Source organism: Hemitrygon akajei, chromosome 15, assembly GCF_048418815.1.
Source record: "Hemitrygon akajei chromosome 15, sHemAka1.3, whole genome shotgun sequence".
Taxonomy (NCBI): Eukaryota; Metazoa; Chordata; class Chondrichthyes; order Myliobatiformes; family Dasyatidae; genus Hemitrygon; species Hemitrygon akajei.
In genome coordinates, this window is record NC_133138.1 from 51,741,547 (window position 1) to 51,759,919 (window position 18,373).

The following is an 18,373-nucleotide window of genomic DNA, read 5'->3' on the forward strand; positions in this document are numbered from 1 at the left end:
ATCTTCTGTCTCAGACAAGACCACAAGACATATGAACAGAATTAGGCCATTCAGCCCATCGCGTGCATTCAACCCCATACACCTGCCCTCTCACTGTATCCCTTGATGCCCCACCCAATCAGGAATCTATCAGCTACCCATGCACTTGGCCTCCACTGCATTCCACAGATTCACTACTCTTTGGCTAAAAAAATTCTTCCTTAGCTCTGTTCTAAAAGGTTGCCCCTCAATTTTGAGGCTGTGTCCTCTAGTTCTGGATACCCCCATCAAAGGAAACATCCTCTCCACATCAACCCTATCTAGTCCTTTCAACATACGGTAGGTTTCAATGAGATCCCCCAGCATTCTTCTATACTGCAGTGAGTACAAGCCCAAAGCTCCCAAATACTCCTCATATGTTAACCCCTTCATTCCCAGAATCATCCTCATGAACCTCCTCTTGACTCTCTCCAATAACAACACATCCTTTCTGAGATAAGGGGCCCAAAACTGTTGACTATACTCCAAGTGTGGCCTGACTAATGTCTTACAAAGCATCAGTGTAATCTTTTTTTTGTATTCTGTTTCCCTTGAAATAAATGCCAACATTGCATTTGCCTTCTTTACCACAGGTTTAACCTGTGAATTAACTCTCTGGCATTCTTGCACTAGGACTCCTAAGTCCCTCTGGACCTCTGATGTTTGAATTTTCTCGTCATTTAGATACAAGTCTGCACTATTGTTCATTTTACCAAAATGTTTTATCATACATTTCCCAACACTTTTTGCCCATTCTTCCAATTTGTCTAAGTACTGCTGCAATTGCATTGTTTCCTCAGCACTACCTGCCCCTCCATCTATCTGCATATCATCTACAAACTTTGCCACAAAGCCATCAATTCCATTATCTAAGTCATTAACAAACTAGGTGAAAAGTAGTGGTCCCAATACTGACCACTGAGGATCTCCACTAGTCATTGGCAGCCAACCAGAAAACGCCTTCTTTATTCTCACTCACTACCTCGTGCCTGACAGCCATTCCTCTGACCCTGCCATTATCTTTCCTGTGACACTGTAGGATTTTATCTTGTTAAGCAGCCTCCTGTGAGGCACCTTATGAAAGCCTTCTGAAAATCTAAGTAAATGGCATCCCTTTTCAAAAACCATTCTGACTTTGACTAATTTTGTCATGAGTTTCCAAGTACCCCAAAACCTTGTCCTTAATGATAGACTCCAACACTATCCCAACCACTGTGGTTGGGCTAATTGGCCTATAATTTTCTCTCTTTTGTCTTCCTCCCTTCTTAAAGAGTGGAGTGACATTTGCATCTTTCCAATCCTTCAATTTTCCAATCTTCGTGACTATGCCAGGTGATTCTTAAAAGATTATGACTAATGCATCTTCAGCAGCCTCTTTCAGAACTCTGGGATGTAATCCAGTTGATTTATCCACCTTAAGACCTTTCAATTTGCCTAGCACTTTTTCCTTTGTAATAACAATGGCGGACACTTATGTTCCCTGACACTCACGGATCTCTGGCATACAGCTAGTGTCTTCCAAGTAAAGACTGAAGCAAAGTACTTATTAAGTTAATTTGCCATTTCTTTGTCCCTTGTTACTACCTCAACAGCATCATTTTCCAGTGGTCCAGTATCAACTCTCACCTCCCTTTTATTTTTTATATAACTTAGAAAATTTGTAATATCCTGCTTTATATTATCTGCTAGTTTGCCTCATACTTCATCTTTTCCCTTCTTATAGCTTTTTTAGTTGCCTTTTGTCGGATTTTAGAAGCTTCTTAATCATCCAACTGCCCACTCACTTTTGCTACGTTATATGCCCTTTCCTTGGCTTTTATGCAGTTCTTAACTTCCCTTGACAGGTACGGTTGGTTAGCCTTGTAATTTGAGAACAAGTTCTGTGGGACATATCTATCCTGCATCTTGCAAACTATTCCCAGAAACTTCAGCCATCTCTGCTCTGCCTTCATCCTCGCCAGTATCCCCCTCCAATTCACCTAGGCAAGCTTCCATCTCATGCCTCTGTACTTTCCGATACTGATACATGTGACATGGGTTCTTAGGGAGAATATTCCTCTTGATTCCTGCAGCTTCAGTTTTGTTATTGCTCTAGGCTGTTATTCTCAGCCAAATGCTACTTAGGTGTCCATGGTTTTAGGTACATCTACTTAGATGTCTTAAGTTTCTTCTTGGCTACAGTTATTATTTTCAAAAATGCCTCAAGTACTTTACAGTCACTTTCAAAATAATTCATTTTATTTAGACTTGGTATTGGATTTTTTACAATCAGTATCTGTGAAGAATTCTTTAAAAATTATAAATATCTTTGTCCCTGTCTTTGAAGCACAAGTTTAATTTCCTTATATGACACATTTTGCTCATCACCTTGAACTGGTGCAGAGGAATTGTATTAATGTTCTACTGATCTAGGTATCTACTCTCTTTTCTTGCTCTCCTCATCTACCTGTCACCAACCAACTTCTGTTTCCCGATTTCACCCTTTCCCCTCAGTTCTTTATATACTGCCTGTCTTACTGAGTTCCTCCAACAGTGTGTGTTTTTTTTGCTTCAGATTATAGTATGTGCAGTCTCTTTTATTCCTTTATTTGAAATGTAGTCCATCTTCAAAGAAGCTGGGCCTGTTCATTTCTGTTTTTGTTCATTATGCAATAACGCATGGCAAATTGGACCATGATCCGGGTATATTCACTCCTGAATGGAAGGAATGCAGTATTTAAACGTTAACAGGGAAGTTGACCATCAAACACTTTAACTGGTTCAACCTGACAGGAAAGCAACAATAACTCAAATAACCGTGTGTTACAACAGTGGTGTGCAGAAGAGCATCTCTGAATGCACAACCTTCTGAACCTTGAAGTGGATGGGTTACAGCAGCAGAAGACCACAAACATACACTCAATGGCCACCTTATTAGGTAGAGGAGGTAACTAACAAAATGGTCACTGAGTGTACTGTATATTTGGAGGCCTCGTCTTTTCACAGGTTAGATCAGAAACAGTGCTGTCATTGGAAAATCCACTCCAGATAAGTACAGACTAAATAGATAATGGAACAGCAAGATCAGATGGCTTACTTCTCCAAGGAAATTCTGATAAGTGAATTTCTAGTCAAATTACTGGACGGCTTTTATTATCAGGTTTGTAATGATAAAAGAAGAGCCTTGTCATGAGCATGTATGTATATCTTAGTAAAGGACTGCTGAGTTTCATGCTCTCTAGTTTGCAAAAATATTTCATTCATTTGTACATTCGGCATTCATTTAAACTTTTAGAAGTGAAAGCAATGAAGGAATTGCTTCATTTGATTCTGGATACAAAGTAGTATCAGCATTGATACATCTTAGATGCTATAATGGTCTGTTACTGAATAAAATTGCAACTGTATTACTATAAAAATCTTATCTTATTATTTTGTACATTATTATTACATTATTTCAAATTGTACATTGGTAAATTATTATTGTGTTTACTATGTACTTTATTATTAGTCTGCACACTGCTAAGTGTGTCTTTCAATGTTGCTGCTGTAACAAAAGAATTTCCTATTAAACATGGAGTATGAAATGTCCCATTAAATGAGGTTCTTACCAGGTTTGTGATGTGGGAAAGGACCAGTGGAAGCTGCAGTAGAAAGGGTGAATTTTCAGCTAATTTATTGTAGAAAAAGTGTTTTGTACCCATGTTCAAAGTAATTCTGTGAAATACTATCACATACCACTGAATACTATTACTCCACACCGCTCCCCTTCCTCCTTATTCCCAAAGTTCCATTGTACTCGTAACTCTCGGATGCTATCCTGATAGAACCTGTGTAACAATTGGAGTATGATTAACTTCCTAGGCCAAAATAATTTAGCTAAAATGGTCAACAGTAGTCTAGAGGCAGACAGAAGTATCAGAAAAGGTAGGAGGAAATGTATTTCTCCACACTGTAGTTTAGGTGTTAGTTATTTTGTTTCTTCCACATATAACTTTCCTCTAATGATGAATAGTATAGATCCCAGCAATATTTAATCAGGTCTGTGACAGCAGATACTTTAACTATTGCTGTGAAGCCTCATGCAAAAACTGGATATTCGATGATTTTGCAGAAAATTATTGATGTAGCAAATTTGAATGGAATCGACTTTATTTCTTACATCCTTCACATACATGAGGAGTAAAAACCTTAATGTTATGTCCCTGTCTAAATGTGCAAATTGCAATTTATAGTAAGTTGTAATAAATTATATGTACAACAGGACAGTCAATATAGCACAGAAATACAATTGTGTCAGCGTCATGAATCAGTCTGATGGCCTGGTGGAAGAAGCTGTCCCGCAGCCTGATGGCCCTGGCTTTTATGCTGTGGTACCGTTTCCCGGTTGGTGGCAGCTGGAACCGTTTGTGGTTGGGGTGACTTGGGTCCCCAATGATCCTTTGGGCCCTTTTTATCTACTTGTGACTTAGCTATTTGTGTTACTTGAAAATTCTGATAAAATTATTCTGGGACTGAGAATTCTTTTTCTGAAATACTGCTCTTAGCTCTCTTTAACTTTCACATGTCCTTAACTAAGGTTCAGATCATATAATACTTTCTCCATTACCTCAGCATCAGGTTTCACATTTATCCACTTGAAGTACCACTTTAAAATCAGACAATTTTCTGATTTTAAAGACGTTCCAGCATTATTTTGTGTATGAAACGGACTGAATTGATTTTGATTCTCTAGTGTCTCATGATTGAAATTGGAAGTATTTTCTCCCACTGGACGCAACCGAATGACAATGCGATATGTTTCTTTCACAGTTAGACAGATTTAAAGAGCCACCAGCATTTGGTCCTATGTGTGATCTGTTATGGTCGGATCCTTTGGAAGATTTTGGAAATGAAAAGACACAGGAATATTTCAGTCATAATACAGTGAGAGGGTGCTCTTATTTTTATAGGTAAGTCCTTAAATCTTCACTTCATTAACTGATTTGGAATCTGAACGACATCTATCTTCTTGAATGTTGTTTCATGTAGGTTTAGCGGTAACAAACATATATAATAAGACCATAAGGCATAGAAGCAGAATTAGCCCATTTGGCAGATAATGATTTATTTAAGTGAATTACATTTGAGTGAGCCATTGATTTCATCTGAGTCAGAGTGGGTGAATTAGTTTGTCCAAAGTGAGCCAATAAGTGTGTTCTTCCAGTTGATTACCATAGATGGAGTTTAAAAGTAGGTCCTGGCCTATATTTTTGATTTAAAAAGTCATATAATGTAAAGAATCCAATGATGTGTATAGAATACTTGTAGACTGGCAGTTGAACAGTAGAAGATAGTAGGTACATTGCTTTTTCATGACAAAGATGTCGACCAAATCTGGATAATTATGAAATGATAATCTCATAGGTTTTGTGTTTTAATAATTGGGTTTTGTTTGGTTACTTTAACATAGCTGTATCACTAGCAAAGGCTTTACGATTGATAATACAATCTGGGTTCAGATGCCTGGAATGTTCACATTTTATGTAAGTGTATATCCTTTGAATGAAGCCAATTTCTTTCATTATAATAGCTCCAAGTCTTTTCTCATTTCAATAAAGGCTGTGATTTGTTTTGCCAAAATATTTTGAAAATGGTGCAAATTGGAGTAAAGGAAAAAGTACCCCTAGGAAATCAAACTATTAAAGATATATTAATACAGAACCAGAAAACTCTTGATAAAGTGAAATGGAAATTGTTGTAGTCATATATGTACAATAAAATTTTGTTGGATGCAAAATTAACAATTAACTGTGCAGAGTTTTTTGTGGAAGCTGTCTCATACTCCAAATATAATGTTAAAGTTGACTGTCAATCAACATTCTGGTGGTCAATTTAATTACTATTGAAGATAAAAGATTTCGATTAACGGATTGAATGGACACAGTTGTGGTATCAAAGTGTCACCTTTGGCTCAGAAACAAGGAAACTAGCTCAATTCAGTGCAAATAAAATTAAGGAGATGTGAAATAGATTATTGACTCACTATCAGCCTTTTACTCTCAAACTTTACTATTTTTAAGTTTAATTTGTGACAAAAATATAAGCACATTTAATTAACATTGGGCTGTGTGAGTTTTTTTATTTTTATCATGTATTTTGTTTAGTTTATCATGTATTTTGTTTATCATGTCTTTTGTTAGTTGATGATAAAATGTCTTCATGGGAACTGGTACAATTCCTGAATACACTTTGTTGTTTTCCAGTGGCTACTTTATTGCTATTCCCTCTTTGCCTTTGGAAGATCATCTCACCTCTGCATTATTTAATGCAATCTGTAAGAATTAGAAACAATAGAGAAAGCACGAGTTTTTTTTAAAGCTAGTCTTTTCTTATTCCTCTCGAACCCCCTTCTGCCTTGTGCATCAACAAAATTAATTTTTATTCACTGAGTTATTTTTTCTGTTGTTATACTCAGTGAATTGTATGTAAATGTAGCTTAGCTATCTGGACATGTACCGTAAATAAGATATTTGTGAATGATGGAAATCTTCCCTAGGAAGAATTCAATCATCCATAAATGGTTGATAGAATTGTACAAACAAATAATACATAGAAATCTGAAAAATAACTTTTTTTCTAATGATTCAGTAAATTGTCATGGTATAGGATAATGACACATTTTTGAAACATGCGTATGTTTCTGATAACATCTTCCATTTCTAAAGGATAATAATATATACAATATTTTTGTATTATGAGAAGGTAAGATTAAATTTTAATGATCTCAGTACTCAATGCAAGGCTAGTTAACCATACTGCTTTTTTGTACCTGATTCTGTGATCTGAGCTTTGAAGTGGATGGGATACAGCAGCAGAAGTCATGAAATCAGTCTCTGACCATTGGCTATGGTACAATCTTTAATATCACTCCATAATGGTCATTTCTTATTCATATGTATTCATCCAAAATAAAATTCAACAACAGAGGTGGGTTTTGTAGTTTTGAGATAATTTATGAGACACTGGAATAATCTGGTACATGACTTTTGACAATAAATGCATAGAATAATGATATACAAAACTTGAATGAATATTGCAAATTTACCAAAATTAGGTAAAAATTGTACCAAATATTTATAACGTTTCAAATTTGTAAATAGATGTAATTGACTAAAATATTGAAATGCCAACTTTTTTTCTTTTTCTTCCTAACTTTAATTAAACTTTAAAGTAATTCTTCAGTGATTTCATACCTATAGTTTTACTTTGTTCCATACAAGGAGAATTTTCCAATTTTAAATTGTAGGATGAGGGGAAAATTTCCCTAAAATAAAAGTTCATGAATAGGTATTATTCCATATTTAAATACAAGATCAGTTATTCAAAACTGTTCATAACATTGGACAGAAATTAACAATCACAAATCTTTTCTTATAGATTTGCATACTTTGGTTTGGTGGGTGCCACAGCAGAATAGTGGCTAGTGCAACGCTATTGCAGCTTAGGATACGGGAGTTCGCATTGCAATCCCAGCGCCCTCTGTAACGAGTTTGTATGTTCTCCCTGTACAATGCATGGGTTTTCTCCGGGTGCTCCAGTTTCCTTCCACAGAACAAAGGTGTACTGGTTAGTAGGTTAATTAGTCATTGTAAATTATCCTATGATTAGGTTAGGGTTAAATCAAGGGTTGCTGGTGGCATGGTTCAAAGGACTGGAAGGTCCTATTCCCTGCCGTATCTCTAAATAAATCAATCAATAGATTTAACAAGAAGGGTGATTGTGAATAGATTTTAGTATAATTTTGAAGAGCAAGTAAGCTCTTGGCTTTTTATCTTTGCCCATCACCGACTCATTCACCCTGTCTCCTCTACCCTCCTTCTAAGAGGTGGTAGAATTTTAATTCACTAGCGTTCAAAGGGCCGATTCAGTGGTCTCTCTTATATTTACACTGCTGTTATATTTTCACATATATCCACAGATTTTTCCTGTTCTGGACTTGATTCCCGGTCTCTATCTAATTCCTTTCCCACTACCTTTAATATTTCCAAGCTCAGAACTTACAACTTAATTGTTTGGTTAAAGGACTAGTAAATTTGGTAAGTTATGTTCACCCTAGTGGCTGATCATATAAACTCAGTCATAATTGGAACATCTCCAATTAACCTGGTTCAAGGATGCATTATGTACTTCTGAATCAGAAAGTTCAAGATTCAGTTTCTAGTACAGATTATGTGCATAAATTCCATGCTAACATTTTGCCACATGGTTTGTTGTATTTTGCATCAAAAGCTGTCTTCTCCAAATGGTTTAAGAAAGGTTCTGAGAAGCTTTGAAGAGAATTTTTTTGCAATGCATTGTTAGTTTCTCAAAGCTGATTAATTGATTACTTATCTCATTACTTTGTGGGACACAGATAAGTGCAAATCATCTGCTGTATTTTAGCAAAAGATCAAGGTGTTTGTCAGAATGAAAAGGATTAACAGGAATGTTGAGATATTCAGTACAAATGCAGGCCTGAAAAATTTATTGTATGGTGATATGTAATTCAATTTATGTGAATATTGAGTACTTGTCAGTTGATCCGTATATTAAACAGACACTGTTTTCCTGATTTTCTATCAATCGTGCACGCACTGTGCAGGATACAGATCTTGACTCTACACGTAATATATTCATTTGCATGACTTAAAGGGGCTGGTCCTGATTTGTAGTGTCTGCTGCTCAGAATCTCTTCTGGTTGGGACTATATAATGTTAAAACTTTAGGGCTTTGCTCAGGCTCTGAACCCCAGATTATTCCTCCTACCTCCCAAACATCCTATGGACCCAATCCACCCCTATTCACTTGATTGATCCTCTGACTCACTCCCATTTCTTTGGACTTGACTGTCCTATGACCCTATGCAAATGACCCATGACCCACCTATTTTGCTTTGCACACTCCATATTAGCAGAGTGTGTAATAGATAGGCCATCCAAGACCATAATATAATTAGTATGTGAATATCATGTAACCTCTGCACCATTCTTTTTACAATATAACATTTTTATTTATGTAGCATAACTCTGAATTTTATTGGTGCTGTGTGCAAGCAATTGTACAGCAGTGAGCCTTTGAAGTAAATATGCATCACCGCCAATTCAACATACCCTTCCAGACATTAAAGAATCTCTAAGGTTCAATTTATGAAAAAAAAATACAGCAAAGTAACATGAATGATTTAATTCACTAGAACTTTGATAATATTGTTGTTAACTGGTATCCAAATGCTTTGAATTCTAGATGTAATATCGGTAAATCCTATTGGCACTGTCTCACAGTAAAAACTTCTATTTATTGAAACAAATGTGCTACTACCTACAAGATGTTTTTGGAATATTTCCCGACACTGAACTTAATACTAAAATCAATGTTGCGTTTTTCAGAAATGCAGTTCAGTTTCAACATCAAGGTCTATATGCATTCTGTTTTATTGTAACCAGTACATATATGTAAATATGTAAATTAAAGGCACATTTCACTGTTCTTTTCCATGCCGTGTGGCACATCGGCAACTTTTTTGCTGTTTCCATATCACTTTGACAGATTTTTACGAGGCTAAGTTGCTAGGGCTTAGGCCATGTGGTCACCCAAACTTGGGCTCCTCCAGTGTAGAGAAGACCATACTGACCACAGTACACTAGATTGGAGGAACTGCAAGAGAATTGCTGCTTCACATGGAAGGACTTCAGGTCATTAGATAGTGGAAAAGAAAGAGGAAAAGGAGGAGGTGCTACATCTTCTGCAGTTGCATGGGTGAATGCCAGAAGATGAGAATGGTTGATGGGGATAAAGGAGCAGATCAGGGAGTTGTAAAGGGAATGATCCTTTCAAAATATTGAAAGGGGAAGATGGTAGTGGAATCTTATTGTATCCAACTGAAATTATGAACGTGGAGCTTACTGGACACACAGAGTAACAAAAAGCTATGCTCAGTGTCCACTTTATTAGGTACACTTGTACACCTGTTTGTTAATGCAAATATCTAATCAGCCAATCATGTGGCAGCAATTTGATAAATAAAAGCATGTAGACATGATCAGAAGGTTGAGTTGTTGTTCAGACAAAATATCACAATGGGGAAGAAATGTGACCGAAGTGACTTTGACCGTGGAATGATGGTTGGTGCCAGACAGGGTGGTTTGAGTATCGCAGAAACTGCTGATCTGAGGTTTTCATGTACAACAGTCTCTAGTGTTTACAGGGAATGGTGCGAGAAATAAAAACAAATCTAGTAAGCAGGAGTTTGGTGGACAAACATACTTCGTTAATGAGAGAGGTCACAGGAGGATGGCCGAACTGGTTCAAGCTGTCAAGAAGGCGACAGTAACTCAAATAACCACACGTAGGAGAGCATATCTGAATGGAACCATGAAGTGAATGGGCTACAGTATCAGATGAACACGAAAATACGCTCTGTAGCTGTTATATTAGGTACAGAAAGTACCTAATAAAGTGGCCACTAGTGAATAATTTGATCATTGCATTTTTGCACGTGGTTGAAGCAAATATCATTCACCACCTAGTCATATCACTGCCATGAGCCAAGCATTCTATGTACAAAGGCACATTTCATGCATTGCCTGTAAAGGCTGAAAGCAGTTCATGTTCAGATTTGCACTTCATTTCTGTGGCAGAGCACATAACAGTCATAAACTATACAATTCAATACCCAGCCCTAAAATGCAACGAAGTGGAAATTTTTCTTCGCTTCACAGGCAACAGTTTCATCATCAGAAAACATAAATATTGAATACACTTTGGCCATTAATAGACACACTTGCTTTTTGCCTGAACAGTCTCCCTTCAGGTTTCCAGAAATTCAAAACAGTCCTGTTCCTCAAGGTTCTGTGATAATGCTGTCAAATATATCTTTCCTTCATCTTCATGTTGTAGATTTTCATCTTTCATCAAGACATTGTGTCTTCAACTTTTGCTTTATATGGGTAAAATGGTATCTCAGATTTCTGATATAGATGAAAAAGAAATCATTTAAGCGATGTATTTTGACAAGCGCTGTCAAAAAACTGTCAGGCTCCTCTTCTGAAGTATTTTTTACAATCAGTCAAGCCATGGACACTAATTAACACCCAGTACTCGCAGGGGTAGGTTTTTAAGCCATTTTATAAGGTCATTTCTTTCAACAATTTATCGAAGTTTCCATTCTCATTAATTCTGTGCTAACCCGTAAAGGTTCAGAAGAAATTACGTAGAGCATCACTACTACAATGGGGAAAGAAATGAATCAGTCTCCAAGGTCCACAGGAACTGCAACTTTCACAATGCTGTTTATAAACATAATGATGAAATATTTTACCTGACATCAAGATGACTGTCAAAATTTAGATTCCTCAATCTGCATTTACATTGAGAATATTTGTTAATGTTATGAGTTATATAATCAAGTTTGATCATTTCTCCCAAGGCATTGAAGTTCCTCAAAATAATAATTATTTAATATTAAAATATATGCAACTGAAAATGGCACTCAACACTTTAGCAGAGCAATCAACAGGATAATACATTCTGAAGATTAATTTTTTTCAGATAAATTTTCTCATCAAGTGGCTGCACTGTTGCTTTCTCTTTTTTAATATCTGATGGTGACTTTTCTAATAATTCCCACAAATGTTTGCAAGAATTTTGGAGCATGATTAAGCCATGCTTGTTATTTTCAGTTTTTCAGTGAGGTGAACACACCAACTTCATGCTGCCTGCTTAATTGCCTGATTGCTATGTTTAGCTGGGATTTTCTTTACAATCAATCAAACCAGAGACATTAATTAACACCCAGTATTCAAGCAGGGTCAGGTTGATAAATCACTTTATTAGATTTTTTTATATAGTATTGAGCCAGCACTAGCTGTGCTGTTTATTGGATGGCAATCCAGGCAACCATGGTCTGGGGATCATGCACGGCCAGCAGCACTTAATGATCATCTGCATTATTAAAGCCAAACATCTCTGAAAGAAGAGCTCACTATGGTAGCAGTGTTCTCTTGGCTGTAGCAGGTATTGCCAGGCTTTTGGGAGCTCCATCTGATCTTGCAGCTGCTGCCCTGCAATCAAAAAAACTGCTCCAAGATTTGCCAACCAATCTTGGTGATCCCAAGAAAATGGGATCACCTGTAACTACAGGCAAGGGATGGAAATGGCAGGAGAGCAAAATGACAAGTCTGTGAAGGTAATGCAAGCAAACGTCTGTGGTGGTCAATGGCAAGAGGTAAGCGCCAGGTTGTGGATGCATTTCAACATGAAATACTATGACCTTGTATATCTGCGAGTGATTTTCAAACAGTGATCTTAACGCCTCCACCAGTGGCTCCAACACTGTTTCATATCCCGCATCCCATTCATTCACACACCAACAATATGTGACACCGAGCTGTGACAGAGAGCACTCAGTAAACACACTTTGGTCCTAGATTCCTCCGATGTAGGAAACATCCTCTTCGGATCCACTCTATCTAGCCCTTTCAATATTTGATAGTTTCAATGAGATCCCCTCCCCCCCAAATCTTCTACTCTTCAGCAAGTACAGACACAGAGCCATCAAATGTTTTTCCTACGGTAATCTTTTACCTCCCAGGATCATTCTTGTAAACCTCCTCTGGACCATACCAATGTCAGCACATCCTTTCATAGATATAGAGCCCAAAAAAGCTCTCAATGCTCCAAATGTGGTCTGACTAATGTCTTAGAAAGCCTCAGCGTTACATCCTTGCTCTTAAACTTGAGTCCTCTCAAAATTAATGCTATCATTGCATTTGTCTTCCTTACTACTTACTCAACCTCCAAGTCAACTTTTAGGGAAACTTTAGAGGAGGAGTTCCTAACCTGTTTAATGCCATGGACCCCTACTTTTAATCGAGGGTCCATGGACCCCAGGATAGGATCCCAGCTTAGGGGAATCTTGCACTAGGACTTACTGGTCCCTTTAAACCTCTGATTTCTGAATTTGCTCAGCATTTAGAAATGAGAGGCAAATTCCATTTGTTCATTTATTCTTCTGACAAAGTGCATAACCATACACTTCCCTGTGTTGTATTCCATATACCATTTCTTTGCTCATTCTCCTAATCTCTCCAAGTCCTTGTGCAAACTCCCTGCTTTCTCAACACCTGCCTGCCCCTACACCCACAAACGTGGCCCACCAAAGCCATCAATTCCGTCATCCAGATCATCAATACATAACATGAAAGTAGCAAACCCTTCAACGACCCCTGCAGACTGCCACAAGTCATTGGCAGCCAACCAAAAAAAGACCCTCTTTATTCCCCTCTCTTTGCCTTCTGTCAGTCAGCCAATATTGACATCTTACTCAAATATGCATCTTTTCTTTCTCCTCACACCACCCATTTACCCCTCTGCCACACCCACACCACTTGTGCCTTGTTCCTTCTAATGACAAAGAACCAACTAGCCAGGTTCTGCTGGGAGAGCAAGGGTCTACTCTCATCATTTAGTCACTCGTGTTTACCTAACCCAGATGCAAGGAAGTTATCTTCCTGGTCAAGAATTTCTTTGTTTCTTGTAAGAAAACCCTGAGCACTAGCAGGAACTCCAGCAAAACAAGCCAAAATTGTCTTGAAAACTCTGACAGCTCTTAAAGTTTGCTGGCAGTGGTGGAATATTTCATTGAAATTGGTGTCTAGTTTATGCCTTTACAGTGCCTAACCAATGTTGGGTTCATGTTGTATCACTAATTAAAAAATCTGGGTTATTATACTGTATCTGTATTTATATACTTCTTCAAAATTTTAACTTTTCTTGTCAAATTACTGCTTTGGCTTTTCCCTTAATAATTTCTTTAGCCCACATGTAAAATGGAAACTTGTTAAAATTTTGCTATGCTGTGATTATACCCCTTTATCATTAGGTGGTTTTGTTGAATATCATTTTGCATTTCCCGACCCGTCATCTTTTCTGCAAAGAAGCTCCTATGCTTCAACAAGTATCACACCTCTCAAATTGTCATCAGTTTTGCTTTTACATTATGGTTAACAATATATACATAACGGAGAAAGAGTTAAGCAGCGTAAAAATTGTGTTAGTGTTGTCATGTTCTCTTGTCTCTTTGTTTAATGCCAGAGTGCCAGTGTGTAATCTATTGATATATTGCATATACTCATGGTGGTGGTATTTACACTCCCTGGAGTCATCTCTGCAGACAGTTCTTAAAGAGATATAACTCAATGAAAGCCGCTCTCTTCCCTCTACAAGGTAGTCTTGTTACTTAATAAATGCTTACTGTGATCATGGGGGGGGGGGGGGGGGGAGTGAGGAGAGAGAGAGAGAGAGAGAGGAGAGAGAGAGAGGAGAGAGAGAGAGAGAGAGAGAGAGAGAGAGAGAGAGAGAGAGAGAGAGAGAGAGAGAGAGAGAGAGAGAGAGAGATGAGAGAGAGAGAGAGAGAGAGAGAGAGAGAGATATATATATATATATCCTGGGGATCAGAGGGCCCTAGACAGGCTGACGCAGAATAGGGTCTGCAGGGAGACCTGTTCTCTAGGCAGGGGAGCCATAGAAAACATTAGGAGCTGCAGCAGGTAGCCATGGGATGTCTCAACAATAAGTGATGCTATGTGTGTAACACATGAAAGCCTGTGGTTCAGGGATGGTTGCACTGCAGGCTGGGTGATAATACAATACACCCTGTGGCCAATGTTCCCTCTAATTTGAAATGACCCTTGCGCGCAAAAATCTAGTGCTGTGCAATTTTTTTTGCCCAGTGACAACACGTGTGCACCCTGAATAATTTTTCTTCAATAATGATAGTAGAAGTAAGCCAGTTCTGAAAATCTGTAGATGAATTATTGCAAACTTCACATTGTCAACACTGTCCATGTCAGAAACCAGAAAAGGGAATGTGATGGTGTACATTTACTTAACATACCAATGAGGTAGAGAGTGACAACCTTTTGTGTGCAGGTTAAATTCCTTTGTGGGCTAGTAGCAAAAGATACGTGCATGTGCACACCTTAGAGCAGGGGTGTCAAACTCATTTTAGGTCACGGGCCGGATTGAGCAAAATGCAGCTTCATGCGGGCCGGATCAGTCGGACGCGTGCGAACGCAGCTTTCGTTTCCTCCATTTTTTCAGCCTGCTCTCATGTGTCTCAGTCCTCTGCTATAACTACAAAGTGTTTCAGTTTACAAATTCCGTTTCTTATGAAGGAAGACTGCTGAATAAACACTAAAAAACCCTGAAAACCTGGTACCTGAATAAACTCAGCATTAGCCATATCATACGCCATAGGCGCTTCGATTACTGGGGGCCAGCTTTAATAGTAATTAGATATTATCTCGCGGGCCAAAGATAATTCCACCGCGGGCCGGATTTGGCCCGCGGGCCTTGAGTTTGACATATATGCCTTAGAAGGAACATTGCCTGTGGCCATTCTTGTTGTTGAAATAAAAGTAGATATGGACTGCTGGTAAAATTAGCATTAATTTACTCAATAAATTTGTATAACCTATGTTATTTCCTCCGATTGAATAACACCAAGATAATATTCATATTTATCAGTACGCTTACATCGCAGAATAGAACATAATGAAGAGAGTGAATGAGCATCTGAGAGCACCAAGGAAATATCAATCTTGTAGCACATCGGAGTACACTCTGTCTCCAAGTGTGTAAAACAGCAGGTATGCTCTGTAATATATTCTTCAGAAAACTCAGCAGTGAGAAGGTATTAGCATTTCTATGAATGCATCCTTGAGAAAACACAGCAACAGCTGCTTTATACATTTTTATGATACACTTCTTTCTGACCAAGATACATTAAGATTGCAATAAAAATGAATCCTCCAGCCAAGCAGAATATCATGATATATAATTAATTGTCAAACAGTGGCACTGGCTTTGTGCACTCAGCTTTTAGTTAGGATTTCTTTTGTGATGTACTGGCTTTGATCCGGTTGCAAAGAACCCTTACTGAGATTCTTTTGTTTGCAGTAGACAGTTCACAGAAAATGCACTGATAACTATTAGAGGCCACGGTTTTGTAACTAATTATATCTCTGTAGCATCACAAAGGATGTAACTCAAAATACTGCCTGATAGAAATCACACGCACTTCATAATTCAACATGTGCTATTCTTTTGGCATACATGCATTATACAGGGATATCATTCAATGATTGTACAGTGCGGTAATGACTACCGTTCTTGCATATGCTTTGCATTGAGAATATTTTCTTTGGATATTACCAACAAAACAACAAATTGTACTTGTACAACACTTACATAAAATAGAACTATAAATTATATGTAAACAGCAATTTTTATACAGCAAAATATTGGAAGATGTGCAATATAACAAGCTCTCAAGAACAAGTAATAAGAAAGACAAATAGATATAACTAAAATTTTAGCCATACGCTTTTTAAAGAGCAGTGTGTGAATTAATTGTTTTAAAAGAAAAAAAATGAGCTCGAGACTGAATTTCTTGTGACTGATGGTTAAAATACATGTTCCTACCTAGTTGCATAACTGCTTTTGTAGTATTCAAGATTCAAAGTATGTATGCAATATACAACTCTGAAATTCACCAACCCGTTCAAAGAAAAACATCAAACATTAAACCCTCCTCCCCCACATGCAAAAAAATCACACTAAAACACAGAATATAAAACACAAAAGCCATATTTGCAACAAAGCTGCATCAAAATTACTCTCAAGTTTGTAGATTATAAAATTATTCTTCATGTCTTTTCTAAGACCAGATATCATTAAGTATCACAGAAAGGTTCCCGTTGTGTCTGTGCACAACTACATATATATTAACTAAAAGTGGAAATGACTTTAACTGGTGTATTCATATTGCAGATCAATACGTAGTGCTAAGTGGAGGATCATCTTTCTGACCATTCCCACTTTGCTCCTGTTTGTAACACTGCATTCAATAGATGCAGCACTGTAGCAATGTTTGGGAGAAGCCAGCAGTAGTAGTATACAAGACCCAAGTATGACCTGAGTTGTGACACATTTTCCAGTTTGGGTGCCTGTAGTACTGCTTCAGTTTTCTCTTGTGACTGAAGTAAGCCATGCTTGTCAATGACATGTCCACAATAAGAGATTTCATTCATGAAAAACTCACATTTCTTCCTCTTTGCAAGCAGATCATACTCACTCAGCCTGGTAAGCAATTTACCGAGTTTCTGGAGGTGCTCTTCATCGTTCTTGCCAATCACGATGATGTCATCAAGGTAGCATGCTGTTCCAGGGATATCTTGGAACATTTGGTCCATCGCTCTTTGCCAAATCGCTGGAGCTGATGATTATAAAGGAACAGTCCCGTTTGAATGTTGATTGCGAGCAACTTCCTGCTTGACTCCTTAATTTCCATTTGCAGATAGGGTTGTGACAAGTCAATCTTTGAAAACCTCTCCCTGCCTGCAGAAGATACAAAAATATCTTCTCTTCGTTGCAGGGGATTCTGCACAGTACACAGCACTTTGCTCACTTTGAAATTCCCACCTATGCGAATGGCTCTGGCCTTCCCTTTCTTAATCACTGTGACAATGGGCATGACCCAATTGCTCCACTCAACGTTGAAAAGAATTCCAGATGCCTCCATGCTCTGAAGTTCAGCATCCACTTTAGGACATAGTGCGTAAGGCACTGGACACTTTATGGAATCTTGGTCTTGCTGCTTCATCCAGTTCAGTTCTGGCTTTCATGCCTTGAATTTACCAATCCCCTTTCAAATGCCTTCTCATTAGCATTAACCAGCTGTGCCTGTCTTAGTGCTACCATTTGGGCTGCCATTACCTGTTGATGTCACACTGAGAGCTTTGATTGAGTGTCAGTCTAGTTAGAGTTTTCCAGCTCTCCACTTTTCAATACATAAAGATATAACTGTTATGTTTAGCCTCCTTACATCACATTTACCTTCATTTTTCCTTTGGGAGATATTTTTTCACCTGTGTAGGTCTTTAGCATCATTGGGGCCTTCTCTAATGGTATCTTAGAAAATAGTCTGTTGTAGTCAGCCTCTGGAATTATGGACAAAGCTGACCCTGTATCCAGCTCCATTTTCAGTTTTACACCAGACACATATATTGAGATCTAGAAGATTTTTTGATCTGCTTATATAATACTATGCAGTTCTAGGCACGACAGTGCACCTTTGTCAGACTCTGTGTTGTCTGATTCTGTTTCACATTCGGTAACTTCATGCATTTGCTTTGTTTTATGTTTGAGTCTTTTCACTCGGTTGTGCTTTTTGTCTGTTTGCACGTTCTCTCTATGTGACCTTGTCTGTGATACTTTCTGCAGACTTTTTCTTTGAACCAACAGTCATTTGCATCATGGGAGGATTTGCCACATCGATAACATTTTTGGCTTTTTG

General features: G+C 37.8%; 1 protein-coding gene across 3 annotated transcripts in view; it reads left to right on the forward strand.

The window, feature by feature from the left end:
• Positions 1–18,373, forward strand: part of LOC140739349 (protein phosphatase 3 catalytic subunit alpha-like) — a 414,361-nt gene that overhangs the window by 322,257 nt on the left and 73,731 nt on the right. For all 3 annotated transcript variants that reach the window (XM_073067568.1, XM_073067567.1, XM_073067569.1), the window contains one exon: positions 4,810–4,949. In XM_073067568.1, the coding sequence (XP_072923669.1) occupies positions 4,810–4,949 (140 nt within the window). The remainder of the gene's footprint in view (positions 1–4,809; positions 4,950–18,373) is intronic.